This window comes from Equus quagga, chromosome 4, assembly GCF_021613505.1.
Source record: "Equus quagga isolate Etosha38 chromosome 4, UCLA_HA_Equagga_1.0, whole genome shotgun sequence".
Classification (NCBI taxonomy): domain Eukaryota; kingdom Metazoa; phylum Chordata; class Mammalia; order Perissodactyla; family Equidae; genus Equus; species Equus quagga.
Genome location: NC_060270.1, coordinates 11305184 through 11319371, shown reverse-complemented (window position 1 = coordinate 11319371; position 14188 = coordinate 11305184). Strand labels below are relative to the sequence as shown.

Sequence of the window (14188 nt, the reverse complement as noted above, 5' to 3'; positions counted from 1 at the left end):
GATTCAGAAACAGGCATGAATTGATTTTATTACTCAACAGCAGAAACCAAATGCAGAAATTTGGCCCCCACCCTATTTGAGTTCAAATAGGTCTGTATTAAATCACATTTTTAAGTTACAGTATAGTTTGACTTAACCAGAATATCACTTTAATTATGAATATAAAATTTCTAAATAATGAGCCCTTTGCTTCTGGGATCTTACCTTTTTTATCTTTCAGATTTTGAGTTTGTATTTCAGTATAGTAAATTCAAACTAAAACAGCGTTTTCTTCCCAAACGTGTGTTTGTATCTCCTCTACTGTTAACAGCTAACATCCCTAAATGGCTTGTCCATTTGTTAGTATTCCTGTTGAGTTCACTCTGGTATCTCAAAAGCATTGTTTTTTGTAAAAGTGGTTGAAGCATATATTTTATTCTTTTTTAAAGTACTTATTTTGCTATTCTACCAGGTTGGTGCATTATTTTCTTTCAACATGGATAGGAAGAATTTCTTCTGCCACTATAATTTTAACACTACCATGCTTGATATAAATTGTGCAGTACTGCTAAAGCGCCTCAACATTTTACCATTTCTTTTTATAAACTCTCAATCTTGTGATATCTTTCCTTTCTTAGGATATGAACGAGTCTGCCAAACAAGAAGATATTTTGGAATCCACAACAGATGCTGCGGAATGGAGTCTGGAAGTGGAACGTGTACTACCACAACTGAAAGTCACGATTAGGACTGACAATAAGGTATAGAAGAGAGAGCACATTTTGTCCAAGTAGATTTTTATAGGACAGTTTCAGGGTCGGGGTACTCCCAGTTATACAAATGATTTAAGAAAGGCAGTAAGATTCTAGTTTCCAATGTTTTATCTTAATAGAGATTAAATAAATTATTGCTGAATGAATAAATAATACAGTTCAGAAAGCAGGGCATAATAGATCTTTAAAATGATTGGAACACATGACGTTTCCCTGGTATTGAGGGATATGTTCTCAATACATTTTGATATATTTGCTTGGCAATCATATTTTGTTTAGGTGAATAGTGAATAAAATTGGAATTCCATGACTGTAAACCAATTGATTAGAGTTAGAAGATAGTTTAGAACTCTGCTGGATGGCAAAACAGAAGGCATCCTGGAAGTTGCCTTACGTTATTTACTCAGTACGTATGGTTAAAAATTAAATATTAAGAAAATAATTGAGAAATCATATGCAATAAGATTTGGGGGTTAGGCCAGATGAACTGGCCCATTTAATCAAGTTTCTACTTTCTTTTTACCTACAATTTGTAAGTAAGAACTTCAGAACAAGCTAATGGGTGACTAGTACCATAATAATCTCTACAGAAGGTGCTAGGGAGACATCAGGGTGAACAAATTGAAGGATTTTCATCCTTGGAGGCTGGAGACAAGCCCCAGCATTATGGAACAAGGTTCCAGGGAAGCTTGTCGCTCTGAAAATGTGGTCCTGTGTCTGCCCCCAAAATAGAAGCCCTACAAAGGTCACTGTTTTCAGAGAGCCTTGGAAGCTCATTCATTCTTACAGTGTCTGGATTTGGGCTTGTAGAACTGTTTCCTAGAGAATGTACTAAGTAGCCTGGACTCCTAGGGCAGTCCTAGGAGAGGATGAGGATAGCAGAGGTCTTCCTAGACTGTGAATAGCTGTGGAGCAAACTTTAAGGTGGGTGGGCAAATCCTGCAGCCTGTTCACCAAATATTTACGAGTCATTATGGAGGCCAGCCATGATCTGACTACACTGGGGGTGAATTCTCTGTTTACATATCTCTTATGTGTAAATACGTATTATAAGAATTTCTTCACTGATTAGATCTCTACTGGATTTGATCTCTAATTTGAAAAAATGTAATTTTTTTGTAAAAATGTAATTTCAGATTCTTTAGTTTTGTCAGAACAAATTCTCTTTATAAAATTAAAAATCGCTATTATTGTGATTCTAGTTAGAATGACATGTTAAAATAGTTGTGTAGTTGAGGACTCTCAAGTATATCCTAATCCCACAATGAAGCAAGTTAATGTGCTTATTTTCAAGCTAAGTAACTCTTGGAATCAAACCTCTCATTTAGAGCCTAATAGGATCACACAAGAGTGTTTTTTTTAAGCATGGTCCACATAATAGAAGTAACTGAATACAGAAAGAAAGAATATAGATATACCTGCTAACAAGCACAGTTTTACAAAACTAAATACAGGGGCTAGCCCCGTGGCTGAGTGGTTAAGTTTGCGCTTTCCGCTTTGGCGGCCCAGCATTTCGTGGGTTCGGATCCTGGGCTCCGACGTGGCGCCACTCCTCAGACCACACTGAGGCGGCATCCCACATAGCACGACCAGAGGTACTCACAGCTAGAATATACGACTGTACTGGGAGGCTTTGGGGAGAAGAATAAAAGAAAAAAAGATTGGCAACAGTTGTTAGCTCAGGTGCCAGTCTTTAAAAAAAAAAAAACTAAATGCAGATCAAATTCTATTACAAACCAGCATTGCAGTAATCAGAATCCTGGATTCTTAAAGAATCAATGTTTTCGTAATTTGGGGAAGATTAACTAGTTGAAAATTGGACTCTTAGTCTCATGCCATTCATTACCAGCCTGGATCTTCTGAGGATATACTGTGCCAAATTAATTATACAATCAGCTTTTACAGGCAGCATTCCAAAATGTCAGATAAAGTTTTGGTGGGATTTTCTGTTTAGCATTTTTTTAGAGTATGTGAATATCATTTTGAATTTAGATTTTTGTGGAAAACATACCGAGCTAAAGTCGTATTTGATTGCTTTTTCAGAATTCTTCTCTAGATCTTTTGGTCTTTGTGTCCAGTGTTTTCACAAACTCTTCTTCTAAGTATTTCAGATGTAGCAAATGGCAAATACAGCTTTAGGAGTAATTCTTAATTCAACTTACTTAAGGAAAATAAATTATACATTGATTTGAGAAAATAAGGGACTCATGAATAGAGAAATGTTTTTCATGTCTCAGAAATAAAACTAATCTGGTTGCATGTGAGGTTTCTCATGGCCTCATTATCCTCCTCCATCAGAAGAGATGGACCCAGCATCACGGTGCATCCTGTTCTTCCTCAGCTCCTGGCTCTGCCAAAACCAAACCCTCTCCTTTACTTTTGGCCAAAACAATAACCTTTTACTCAACACAGGCAATTGAGGACATTTAGAGATTTCAGCTTTGTGCTTGAGGGAAAAAAAGGAATTAATTATTTTCAGATCAATGTGTTTTACTGATCACTGTTAGATTAATTTTTAAGTAGTGTAGAGATTTGGGAGATAAGTAATAAAGGGCCTCTATTATTTAAATCCATTATAAATTTGTTTAAAATGGCCTCATGGTAGGAGTAAATAAGTCCCATTTTATTTGGCGTTGGATCAAATGTTTGTTTTGGTTTTTTTTCTCACAAGTTTATTCCTCGTATGCTTCCTAGCAGGGAATTACAAAAAAAAGTAAATCTCCATTTCTGTTCTTTTTGCATATTATAGTATGCATGCTTTGATGAGATTCTATCCTGTACCAATGTCTTATTTGTTATATTCTCCATATTGTTGTAATCAGGTTTTTATTGCTAGGCTAGTTTATCCCTGTTTCTGCCACCACTTGTTACTGTTGCCAGTTCTCAAAGAATGCAAACAAATTTTAATATTGGCTTAAACAAATTACAATTGGGAAAATAAATATGTTGCCAAAAATATAAATAATATGTTTCACAACTGAAGATGAAGGATTTTTGTCATATGCTGGCTCGAATGGACTCTGTTGTAGTCCCTGTTTAGAGCTGGGTGTAGGCAATGCCCCTCACCTTCACTTCTACAGCAGTTCCCTCCCCAGAGGCCCACTCAGGTCTGCCCCAACTTGGACTCATGTGTGTGAAGACAGAAGTTCTGCCAAGGGAGCCAGTAAATTCAGCCAAATCCTAGGTCATTCCACTCGAGTGAATGCTTTGGTTATGAGTGAGCGAGCAGGCTCAGGAGGCAGTTCCTAGAAGGGCAGTCTGAGGACACCTAAGCTAGAGTAGACATTGGTGCCGCCTAATAAAATCGTCTGCCGGTGTTGTTGGTATGCTGTGACTCCACAGCCTGTACTTTTGGTTCTTTCCCTCATTTTTTTCTCTTTATTCCCCTTACGCTTTCATCTTCTGCTGCATTTTTATCTTTGTTATTGTTCTTTATTAGACCCAGTAGCAGCACCCACAAGTGTTACATAACTACTGTGGTGGAATTGAAAACTAAGAGCAAACATCTGTGATTATGCTCAGACTTAAATCTGTGACTAGTCAAGAATTATCCTAATCTCTGAGTCTTTTTAAAGTACAATTTTGTTTTTAATTACAAAAATAATATGGATGCAATAATTCATGGGGAGAGGGGGCAGGGAGTGTGCTGTGAATTAGAAGCTAGTGACCACACATTTAGCCCCACTGTATCAATTCCTGATTTATTGAGCCAAAGCTTCAGAAACATGGTGGAACTGTGGTAGCCAGGAAGACCCAGAGAAGATGGGGCCTATCTCACACACCTTCCCTTGGCACCCAGAATTCATATTTACATCACTTGTTAGCTGTGTGACCCAGGGCAAGCTGCTATACCTCTCTGTTCCTCCTTTTCCTCATCTGTAAAATGGAACTAATTATATTACTGACCTCAAAGAGTTGTTGTAAAGCACCAAAACAGTGTCTGACACATAGCTAATATCTATAAATGTGAATTATTGTTAGGTTACAATATTGTTATTGTAATAATATTGTGTTCTATCATAGCCCTCTTGTATTCAGTGTCTATATCAGTATTCAGGAAGAATTTCCAAAATTTCTGCACTAATGCTTCTATCATTTAAGGAAATGTTTATAAACATCAGCCTTACATTCTTACGTGGGGATGTAATCAGGTTCATTTAAGTATCACTTTGGTAAATCTTTCCAGTTTTCCCCTACTAAAGGTATATATAATATGATACTAATAGTAAAAAGTGACATTTACTAAGAGTTACTGCGTGCCAGGTGCTGTCCTTAGCACTGCGGGCATATTAACTCACTGGATCCTTTCCATGCCAGTAAGATGCAGGTACCTTTTACTAAAAGGAGGAAACTGAAACATGGAGACGTTAAGTAACTTGCCTTTGCCTAGTGAGTGAGGGACATGAAATCTGACCCTACGACCCAGGCTCTTATGCAGTCCATTAGTGACAATATAGCATACTGGTTAAAAGCACAAATTCTGAATCCAGGTTGCTTGAGTGCAAATCCTGGCTCTAACACTTATATAGCTATTGGACCCTGTGGGCCAGTTACTCAACCACTCTGTGCCTCCTTGTCCTCATCTGTAAAATGGGGTTGTTGTAAAACCTACCTCAGAGAGTTACTAAAAGGATTAAATGAACAAACATGGCCAAAGCCCTCTAAATGGTGCCAGAGGAATCACTGACGCTTTGTCCACCACTATTTCTGTGTGCCTTTATGTATGCAGTTGACATGACACTTCTATTTGTTTTTTTAAGATGTTATTTTTCCTTTTTCTCCCCAAAGCCCCCAGTACATAGTTGTATATTTTTAGTCGTGGGTCCTTCTAGTTGTGGCATGTGGGATGCCTCAGCATGGCTTGATGAGCGGTGCCATGTCCGCACCCAGGATTCGAACTGGCGAAACCCTGGGCTGCCAAAGCGAACTTAACCACTCGGCCACGGGGTTGGCCCCCCAGATGACACCTCTTTTATTTAACATATCATTGCATCATGAGCATTTCCACTCATCCTTAGAAGTTGTAAACCATAACTTGAGATGGCTGTCTCCAGTGCTGGAAGGTCACCGTCAGTCCCCAGCTCAGAGCCAGGTGGCAGAGATGACTTGGACAAGCTCAGCAGCTGGGGTCAAACCAGGAGGTGTAGCATCCCATTGGAGGAATGACGGGGCAGAGTCGTGCAAGCACTGGAGCTTAGGATATGTCTTGTCTGGTGTCCCTTTGTCGATTTAGTCTCTGAACTTCACTTATTGAACCACGGGAATGTGGCTTCTTAAAATGGCCAATCATATTAGTCCTTTTCAGAAAGATGATGTTTTTCAAGTCAAAGGTTTTTACTATAATAGAAATCAAGTAAACATTAAAAAATATTTATTCCTGTCCCCTAGAAATAAGGAAGAACAGAAAGTGTCAAATCAGTTTTCAGCTAAACCTTACATAGTCCCTTTTCTTCAATTATACAGTATTTATTCCCAAAAGATTATATATTATAATGATTTAATATTAGGTATTTAATGCAATGAAGAAATGCTCTATCATCCTTTAGTGCCCTGTGGATACTGTAATTAAATTTTTGATTAATGACTTAAGTAGATTTTTTTCCCAATTGTAATTAAATGTTTCCTGCTTTGTTTTAAAAGATAGTTGGCTAGGCACCCCCTTCATTCCACCAAAATTTCTTTAGTCATTATGTAAATCTTCAGGTTTGTTACAAGGAATTTAGATGAAGAGATTTTTTTTAAAGGATTTGGAAGTACTACAGTGTGTTTCTAATTATTTCAAGACTTTTATTCACTGAACTGCTTCTTTACATCCTTACCTGTTCTTCAGTGTCTGACTTTCTCAGAGTACAATTGTAAAAAGAACCTTAAACTTGAAGTTTCAACTCCAAGCAATTGGATTTTGCTTTACCATAAATAAACCATACAGGTGTTGCTTTGGGTAATTCACAGCAGGAAACCTTCCAAGGAGTCATTGTGCTAAGGACGGAATCATTGCAATAGTCTCTAGCCCTTGGGCTCTTTAGTCACTGTGAGAGCTAAAACCTAAGAGGGAGGAGCGAGGCCTTCATTAATCAGCAGGTGCAATTCCATTTAAATGAACCTGGAGGGACCACAGAATTGCCGTATTAGATTTAAGTCTCTTCAGATTGGAGGCCAAATCTTGCAGAAATGTACAATGGTAGGCGTTCTCTTTTTCCTATTATAGACAAATCTGTATCTGGAAGCAATAGAGGGTATTTTTCTCATTCCAAAGCAGTGGAGAGAGTAACTTGCTTTGACCTCCTGCCATCACTGTGTTTGGATGCAGTGTAAGAAGAGTGTTAATAAAAGCTAGCTTTCTAAATATTTTTGATCTGTAGGGATTTACAAATTGTTATGGTTTGGGAATAAAGAGCCTTTTTTAAGCTCTGTACGCTAGTTGTTGGATAGGCTATATTGATAGGATTCTTGCATCCATGAGCAAAATGGTATAATATATTCTGTGGGCTAGGATACAGGAATGCATTTTATGTATATATTAGTCATTGAAATGGGATTCTGCCTGTTATTAAATAATGGAGAAACTGCATTTATAATTCCTATAGATTTTCTGGTAGACAGACTTTTTGTTGAGAAATGCTCACATAATTTAAAAAAAAATAAGGCACCAAATAAAAAAAAAAATCAGCTTTTACAATTACCAGTAACAAATGTAAATACAGGTGGCAATAAGTTGGTCTCCATGAGGCTCCATGCAGGAGTAATAGCTCCAATTACTGTCACAAATGTTTGTAATTGTATCTATTGCTGCCAGACAATAAATGCTTTTTAATATAGTAAGGCCAGAAATGTGCATGCGGCTGTTGTTTAAATAAAGTACAACTTTCAGCAAATTTATCCTTGAAACACCTGCTATAATCAAAAAGAGGTGAATGCTATCAAAATAAACTGCCTAAATTAACTAGATACACATACAATTTCAGAACAGCCTGCATGATTACTCAACCGCACTTCGCCTCTGAGAATGAGGGGAAATGTTCACTGATGGACTTTTACGGGCAAACTTTCCTTAAAGGGGACTGCACAAAACAGTATTGTGTTTGGTTTTTGTTTTATTTTTTTAAAATCATGCCGTTATTTTGTGGACTTATAAGTTGTGTTCACAAAGTTTATTTTCTTTGTAGCATGTGGGACATGGACAGATATCAGGATTGTGGGAAAGAATAACTATGCTTAGAATTATACATGTAAATGTGCCGCAAAGGGCTGGAGAAAGACCTAGCCATGCCTAAGCAGCTGGAAAAGAATTCAGCTGCCTCTGTCCCATCTTGTTGAACACTGAAGATATTCTGTGTTTCAAGATCGTTGTTGATGCCTTCATCCCTATTTACCCTGAGTGTGATAAATGTTTCAACTGGATCAGGGAAAGGTTTCATATATCACAGGCTGAAATAGGAGAACAAGTGTTTTTGCTTTAGAGATTCCCATCAGCTCTAACTAAAGAGCTTCAGCAGTGCTAGCAGATTGTAAGGAAATAGCCAATAACGACTGCATGTTATGTAAATACTGCAGAGCGAAGTTCCTAGTGCCTCACAGCAGATAGACCTCAGTTAGACATTTGTGATTGACAGCAGTGAATTAATACATATTGATTATAATTAGAATTTCTAGACTGCCTAAATCTTTCGCTATTGCAAAGTATGATTTAATGTTTCCTTTAAATTATTACTATAAAATATGAATTAAAGGAGAAACCGTTTGTCATATGGACCTCCCTATAAAATGTACTTTTTATTTAGCTTGACTCATTTTTCCAATCAATGATATTGGAGTAGTTCTTACTATCATTGTGTTTTATTACAGATTTCTTCGTATTTGGACAAATTTTACCCCCATAGTCTTTATCCCATTATATTTGATTCTGTTTCCTTATGCTAAGGTAACAATTTATGTTTCTTGGTTCTTCAAATATGCAGATGACTATATTTATTTTTTCAGTTTTTTGTTTGTTTTTTGAGTATCAGTATGAGATCAAAATTTTGATTAGAAGATTCTTGAAGTTGAGAGGGACTGTTCAAGGTCATCTCTTTTGGCTACCCAACATAGTTACTGAGCGTCCTGTAAATACTTACCTTCTGACTTGCTCTAAGAGTGTCCTGCTTTCTCAGAGGGCCCCATTAACTCCCTGTCTGTCTTGCCAAATCTCTTCTCTGGGCTTATGACTCCTTCTAATGTCTGGAAACCCTCACTCTGAAGATCTGTGTGGCTATATAAAAGGGGTGTGGATGGAGTGAGCATGAATAATGAGTCTGAGTCAACACATGAAAACGCTGTAGTAGCAGATGGTAGTCAGTGAAGATAATCTCTCAGCACACGTTAGAAATGTAATTATTTAACTGACAAGGTATTTCATTGAGAGATTATGGATCTCCAGTTTCAGTTCAATTACTGGCAGGTGTGAAAAGACCAGTGCTTGTTATGATGGCCTTTGCTTACCCTCTGCGCACACTGTTGTATTTTTCTCTACAAGAGGAATATCTAGAAAGCAGGAACTTTCCTGAGGAAACACATATTTCTAGCAATTATGATTCCCACACCCCCTGCAACAAATATACGCATACAACATACACCACACGTACATGCTCAACTCTGCTTAAGTCGTATGTTTAGTTCTTTGAACACATATAAAGAAAAATCATGCTTTCGCACCACAAGGGTGTACCACAGGGCACTTGATGCTGCTGGCAATGAAGGAAAAATGTCACATTTAAAAATTCAGGAAAGCCACATTCTGTAATTATCCTACAACCCGGTGGGCATTTTTCATTAAGAAATTAATTCAATCTCATGAAAAAGTTATTTAATTTAATGGAAGTCTCACGCTCTCTTCTTCTCTTTCTCTCTCACACACATACACAAATACATGCACAAATGAGAGCAGTGATGAAGCTGAAGATTAATCTGACAATTAGAACAAGAAGAGATTGCAAAACTGCTTGTGCAAAGTGGCAAAGAGAAAAAACAGACAATGTTCTGTTATTAGGGAAGGGAGTGCTCCAGGTGGAGGGAAATGTGCTGCTCATATCCTTGCAGAAAGCATAATAAATTATTAACCTGCCGAAGAAATATTTGCTACAGTGAACTTAACATACGCAACTCCTTCTGTCAAGCTGTCTTCTTTGCTTCTTTTGCATAACCCGATTTCTAAGCATCAGATTTCCAAAGAGTTGTATCATTGACCACGGATTGGGGTATTAAACGTTGTCTCAGAACATCGGTATTCCACATTGAAATCTTGAGACTGATCGATTTTGGACTGCAGCTCACACTTGGCCCTGCCTCTCAACCACTTCAGCTCTAGTTATAATTTTAATAACTAAGTCTCTCTGCCTGTGGTTGAAACAGAGATGAACTGTCCAGATCCGCTTGCAAGCATGGACTTGCTGCCCAGCCACAGAGAGTGTGGTTAGCAGACAACTTCCAGCTGTACGCTCCTTCAGTGGCAGAGAGCTGCCTAACCCTACGTCACGCCCTTGCAGAGCAGCCTGCATCTCGCTTCCATCAGTTGTTTATAGTTTGGGACAATTATAAATAATGCTGCTTTGAAAATTCTTGTACATGTCTTTTGGTAAACATACATCCACATTTCCACTGGAATGTCTGCTAGGAATGGAATTGCTAGGTCATAGTGTCTGTATATGTACAGCTGTAGCAGACCTTGCCAAATAGTGCTAGAAAGTGCTTGTACAAATTTATACTCCTTCCAGCTGTGTAGGACAGTTCCAGTTGCTCCACATCTTTATCAACATTAAGTATCATTTTAATTTTCATGATAGGTATGTTGTGATGTCTCTGTCATTTTAATTTGCATTTCCCTGATGACTAATGAAGTTGAGCCCGTTTCTGCATGTTTATTTGGCGTTTGGCTATCCTCTTTTCTCTTTTGCAATTGGGTTATCTGCTTTTTCTTTTGATTTAAGGAAGTTCTTTATATATTCTGGATGTGAGTCATTTGTCAGATAGATGTATTGCAAATATCTACCGTTTAGCTTCCCTTTTCACTCTTATTGGTGTATTACGATAAACAGTGGCTTAATTTTAATACACTCAAAGTGATATTTATGTTTTAAATATTTAAGAATCTTTGCTTACCCCATGTTATGAAGAGATTCTCCTATGTTTTCTTCTTGAAACTTTATTATTTTACCTTTTGCATTGAGATTGCAGTCTATCTAGCATTGATTCTTGTGTATGATGTGAAGTGGAACTCAAGATTTATTTCATTTTCTTATGTATATGCAACTGACCCAGTTTATCGAAAAGGTTATCCTTTCACCAGTGTGCTGCTTTGTCATAAAGAGTGAGCATGTGCGTGCAGATCTGTATCTGGACGCTCCATTTGGTTATATTGGTCTGTTTCTTGTTATTTGCTACTGTGGAAATAGTATCTTTTTCATTTTATTTTCTGTTTATTTGTTGCTGGTATGTAAAAATACACTTCTATATATAGGTGTGCGTATATGTTTATGTACACACATCTCCATTCATTCTAACAATAGGCCTGTAGATTCCTTTGCATTTTCTGTGTATATGATTATATCATCTGCAGATAACATCGATCGTATTTCTTTCTTTATAAGCCTTATCCCTTTTATTTCTGTTTTCTTGCCTGACGTACTGGTTAAGAACTCTAGTCTTTGTTCGCTCTAAGTGGTATTAGAAGGAAAGGTATTAGAAGGGGGAAAGAGTTTTCACCATTTCAATTGTACCATTAAGTATGATATTCGCTTTATGACTTTTATAAATATTCTTTAGTAGATTAAGGAACTTCCCTTTTGTTCCTAGTTTGCTAAGAGTTATTATTATGAATGGATGTTAAATTTTTTCAAGTGATTTTTTTCTTCGCCTATTAAGATGATCATATGATTATCTCCTCATTTTTTCTCTCTTGTTATGGTAGATTATATTGATAGATTTTTGAGTGTTAAACTAACCTTGCATTTTGGAATCAAATGAAACTTAATTGTGATATATGATCCTTTTCATATGTTATTGGATTCGATTTGCTGATATTGTTGAGGATTTTTGTATCTATTTTTACAAAAGATACTGATCTGTAATTTTTCTTGTTTTTTAGGTGTCTGTCAGGTTTTAGTGTAATGCTATGCAGGCTTCATAAAACAAGTTGGCAATTGCTCTCCCTTTTTCTTCTGTTCTCTGGTAGAGTTTGTATAAGATTGTTGCTATTTCTTTCTTAAATGTTTGGGAAAATTCACTGACAAAGCCATCTGAGTCTGAATATTTCTTTGTGAGAAAATTTTTAATTATGTATATTTTTCCTAAAAATGTTTTAAATTCATTTTTTCATTATATAATTGATATATTAATACATTCTTATAAAAATTCAAATACTACCAGTAAAACTGAAGTCTCCTTTCACCACTCCTCTCTTAAAATTTTATGTACTCTTTACTCCCTTTCACCAGGGAAATGCTATGTTATGATAGAGTGGTCTTTGCAGGTTTGGGCTCTACCACTGATTTGCCTGGGGGAGCTTGGGCAGTCCACGTAAAACTAGCTATGTCTCAATTACCTCATCTTAGTAGAGTTTTTAAGAGAATTGTGGGGCTGGCCCAGTGGCACAGCTGTTAAGTTTGCACCTTCTGATTCGGCGGCCCGGGGTTCTCCAGTTCGGATCCCGGGTGCACGGACACAGCACCGCTTGGCAGGCCATGCTGTGGTAGGCGTCCCACATATAAAGTAGAGGAACATGGGCACGGATGTTAGCTCAGAGCCAGTCTTCCTCAGCAAAAAGAGGAGGATTGGCGGCAGTTAGCTCAGGGCTAATCTTCCTCAAAAAAAAAAAAAAAAAAAGGAAAACCCCAATTAAAGGTGTAGGGTGTATGTTTAAAAAAAAAGAAAAGAAATTGTGTGTGATGATGTGTGGACAGTGCATAGCATAGTGCCTGACACATACTAAGCGTTCCTTGAATGTTAACATTGAGGTTGTTATTGTTAGACTTAAAAAGATCTCATGATGGATGTGACTATTGGTGACTACTCTATATCCCAGGAAGGAGATAGAAAGGTTTTCTGAGTAGCCAAAATAGAGATCCCAAAAACTCTGTACTAAAACTTAAGCATTTTGTTTATAGGAGAGTTTGATAACTCCTTTTTTGGAACTTACGGAGACTTGTTTTAGAGATTATTCTAAAAAGGTTGGTAATCCAGCTTGTTTGTCCACAGCAAATTAGAAGCAGCAGACCTCCTATAGCATCTAAGCTTTAGCAAAACAACCAAGCTGAGAAACATTTATTTAATGTGCAAACTTGAATTGGGAGTTTCAGTTTCTTGTGCTTCATATTGAAATTAGGTGACAAAGTAAGGAAATGAAAGAGGCAGTTGGTGTAATGGAAAATCTATAAGTGACAGAAAGGACATTTGGTTTTCTATTCATTTTGTGATTGACAGTGTAAAAATCCCACAACCTCAATTTGTTACCCAATCTGTGACACGGAGGTACAGGATTTCTTCCCAAGTGATCTTGAAAATCCCTAGAGAAGGTGAATTCAGAGTTGAAACAAAGTCCTAATGAGAAAAATGGGATTAGGCACCTTAAATGGAGGAAGCCCATAAAAACCCTTGTAAATATTTTAATATTCACTAAAATAAAGCTGCAGAAACAGAACATTGAATTAAGATTTCATTAGACTATTATTCATAACAGAATTGAGGGAGGAGCAGTAAGAATAGAGGAGAAAGGTAGCATGAGTGGCAGAAGTAGCATTTTGTGGTAGAAAGCAATTTCAGTCACATCAGAAACTTGGAGCCCTGCTCCTGCTCTTGGGGGCTGGGGAAAGGCACCGACAGACCCGTGAACTCCCAGAGTCAGCTGTGCTCTGGCATGGACCCTCCCTGAGCCCAGGAAGACGTATCCCCGTCCACAAGTGTCTTCCTCAGCTTTTTTCCGTCAAGGGTCCTTTGGCACTCTGCCTCTCCACACGTAAAGAAGCTCAAACTTGGGTGAAGAAAACTGAGAGTTTGACATTTCACAAGTTGTAAATTAGTGAAACTTATACACAGATTTATGTTCCATTTGCCATCCCAAGCTCATGTTTCAATCTCTCTTTCCCCAGCAGTTTCAGAGAGGAGCTCTAAGCATTGAGTTGGAGATACAGACAAAAAGATAAAATGTCTCTGCATATACAAAGGAAATCATTGTGCGGGTGTTGTTATATTAAAGTAGAACCCAGAGATCTGTGTAGTATTGCCAGCCACCGTAACAGCTGCAGCTAGGTCTCACACAGTGTGGTTTTACGGTATACGGTGAATCACCATCTGCAGATATGTCATCATCGTTCTCTAGTTTCTGAAAAAGGGAGATATATAATTTGGTGCTACAGAATTTGGAGTGGGAGGAGGTGATGGCTCCAGCAGTTCCTTTGCTGTCTACC

General features: G+C 37.6%; 1 protein-coding gene across 1 annotated transcript in view; it reads left to right on the top strand.

The window, feature by feature from the left end:
* Positions 1–14188, top strand: part of IFT57 (intraflagellar transport 57) — a 54046-nt gene that overhangs the window by 26461 nt on the left and 13397 nt on the right. The window contains exon 6 of the mRNA XM_046659589.1: positions 618–740. Coding sequence (XP_046515545.1) covers positions 618–740 — 123 coding nt within the window. The remainder of the gene's footprint in view (positions 1–617; positions 741–14188) is intronic.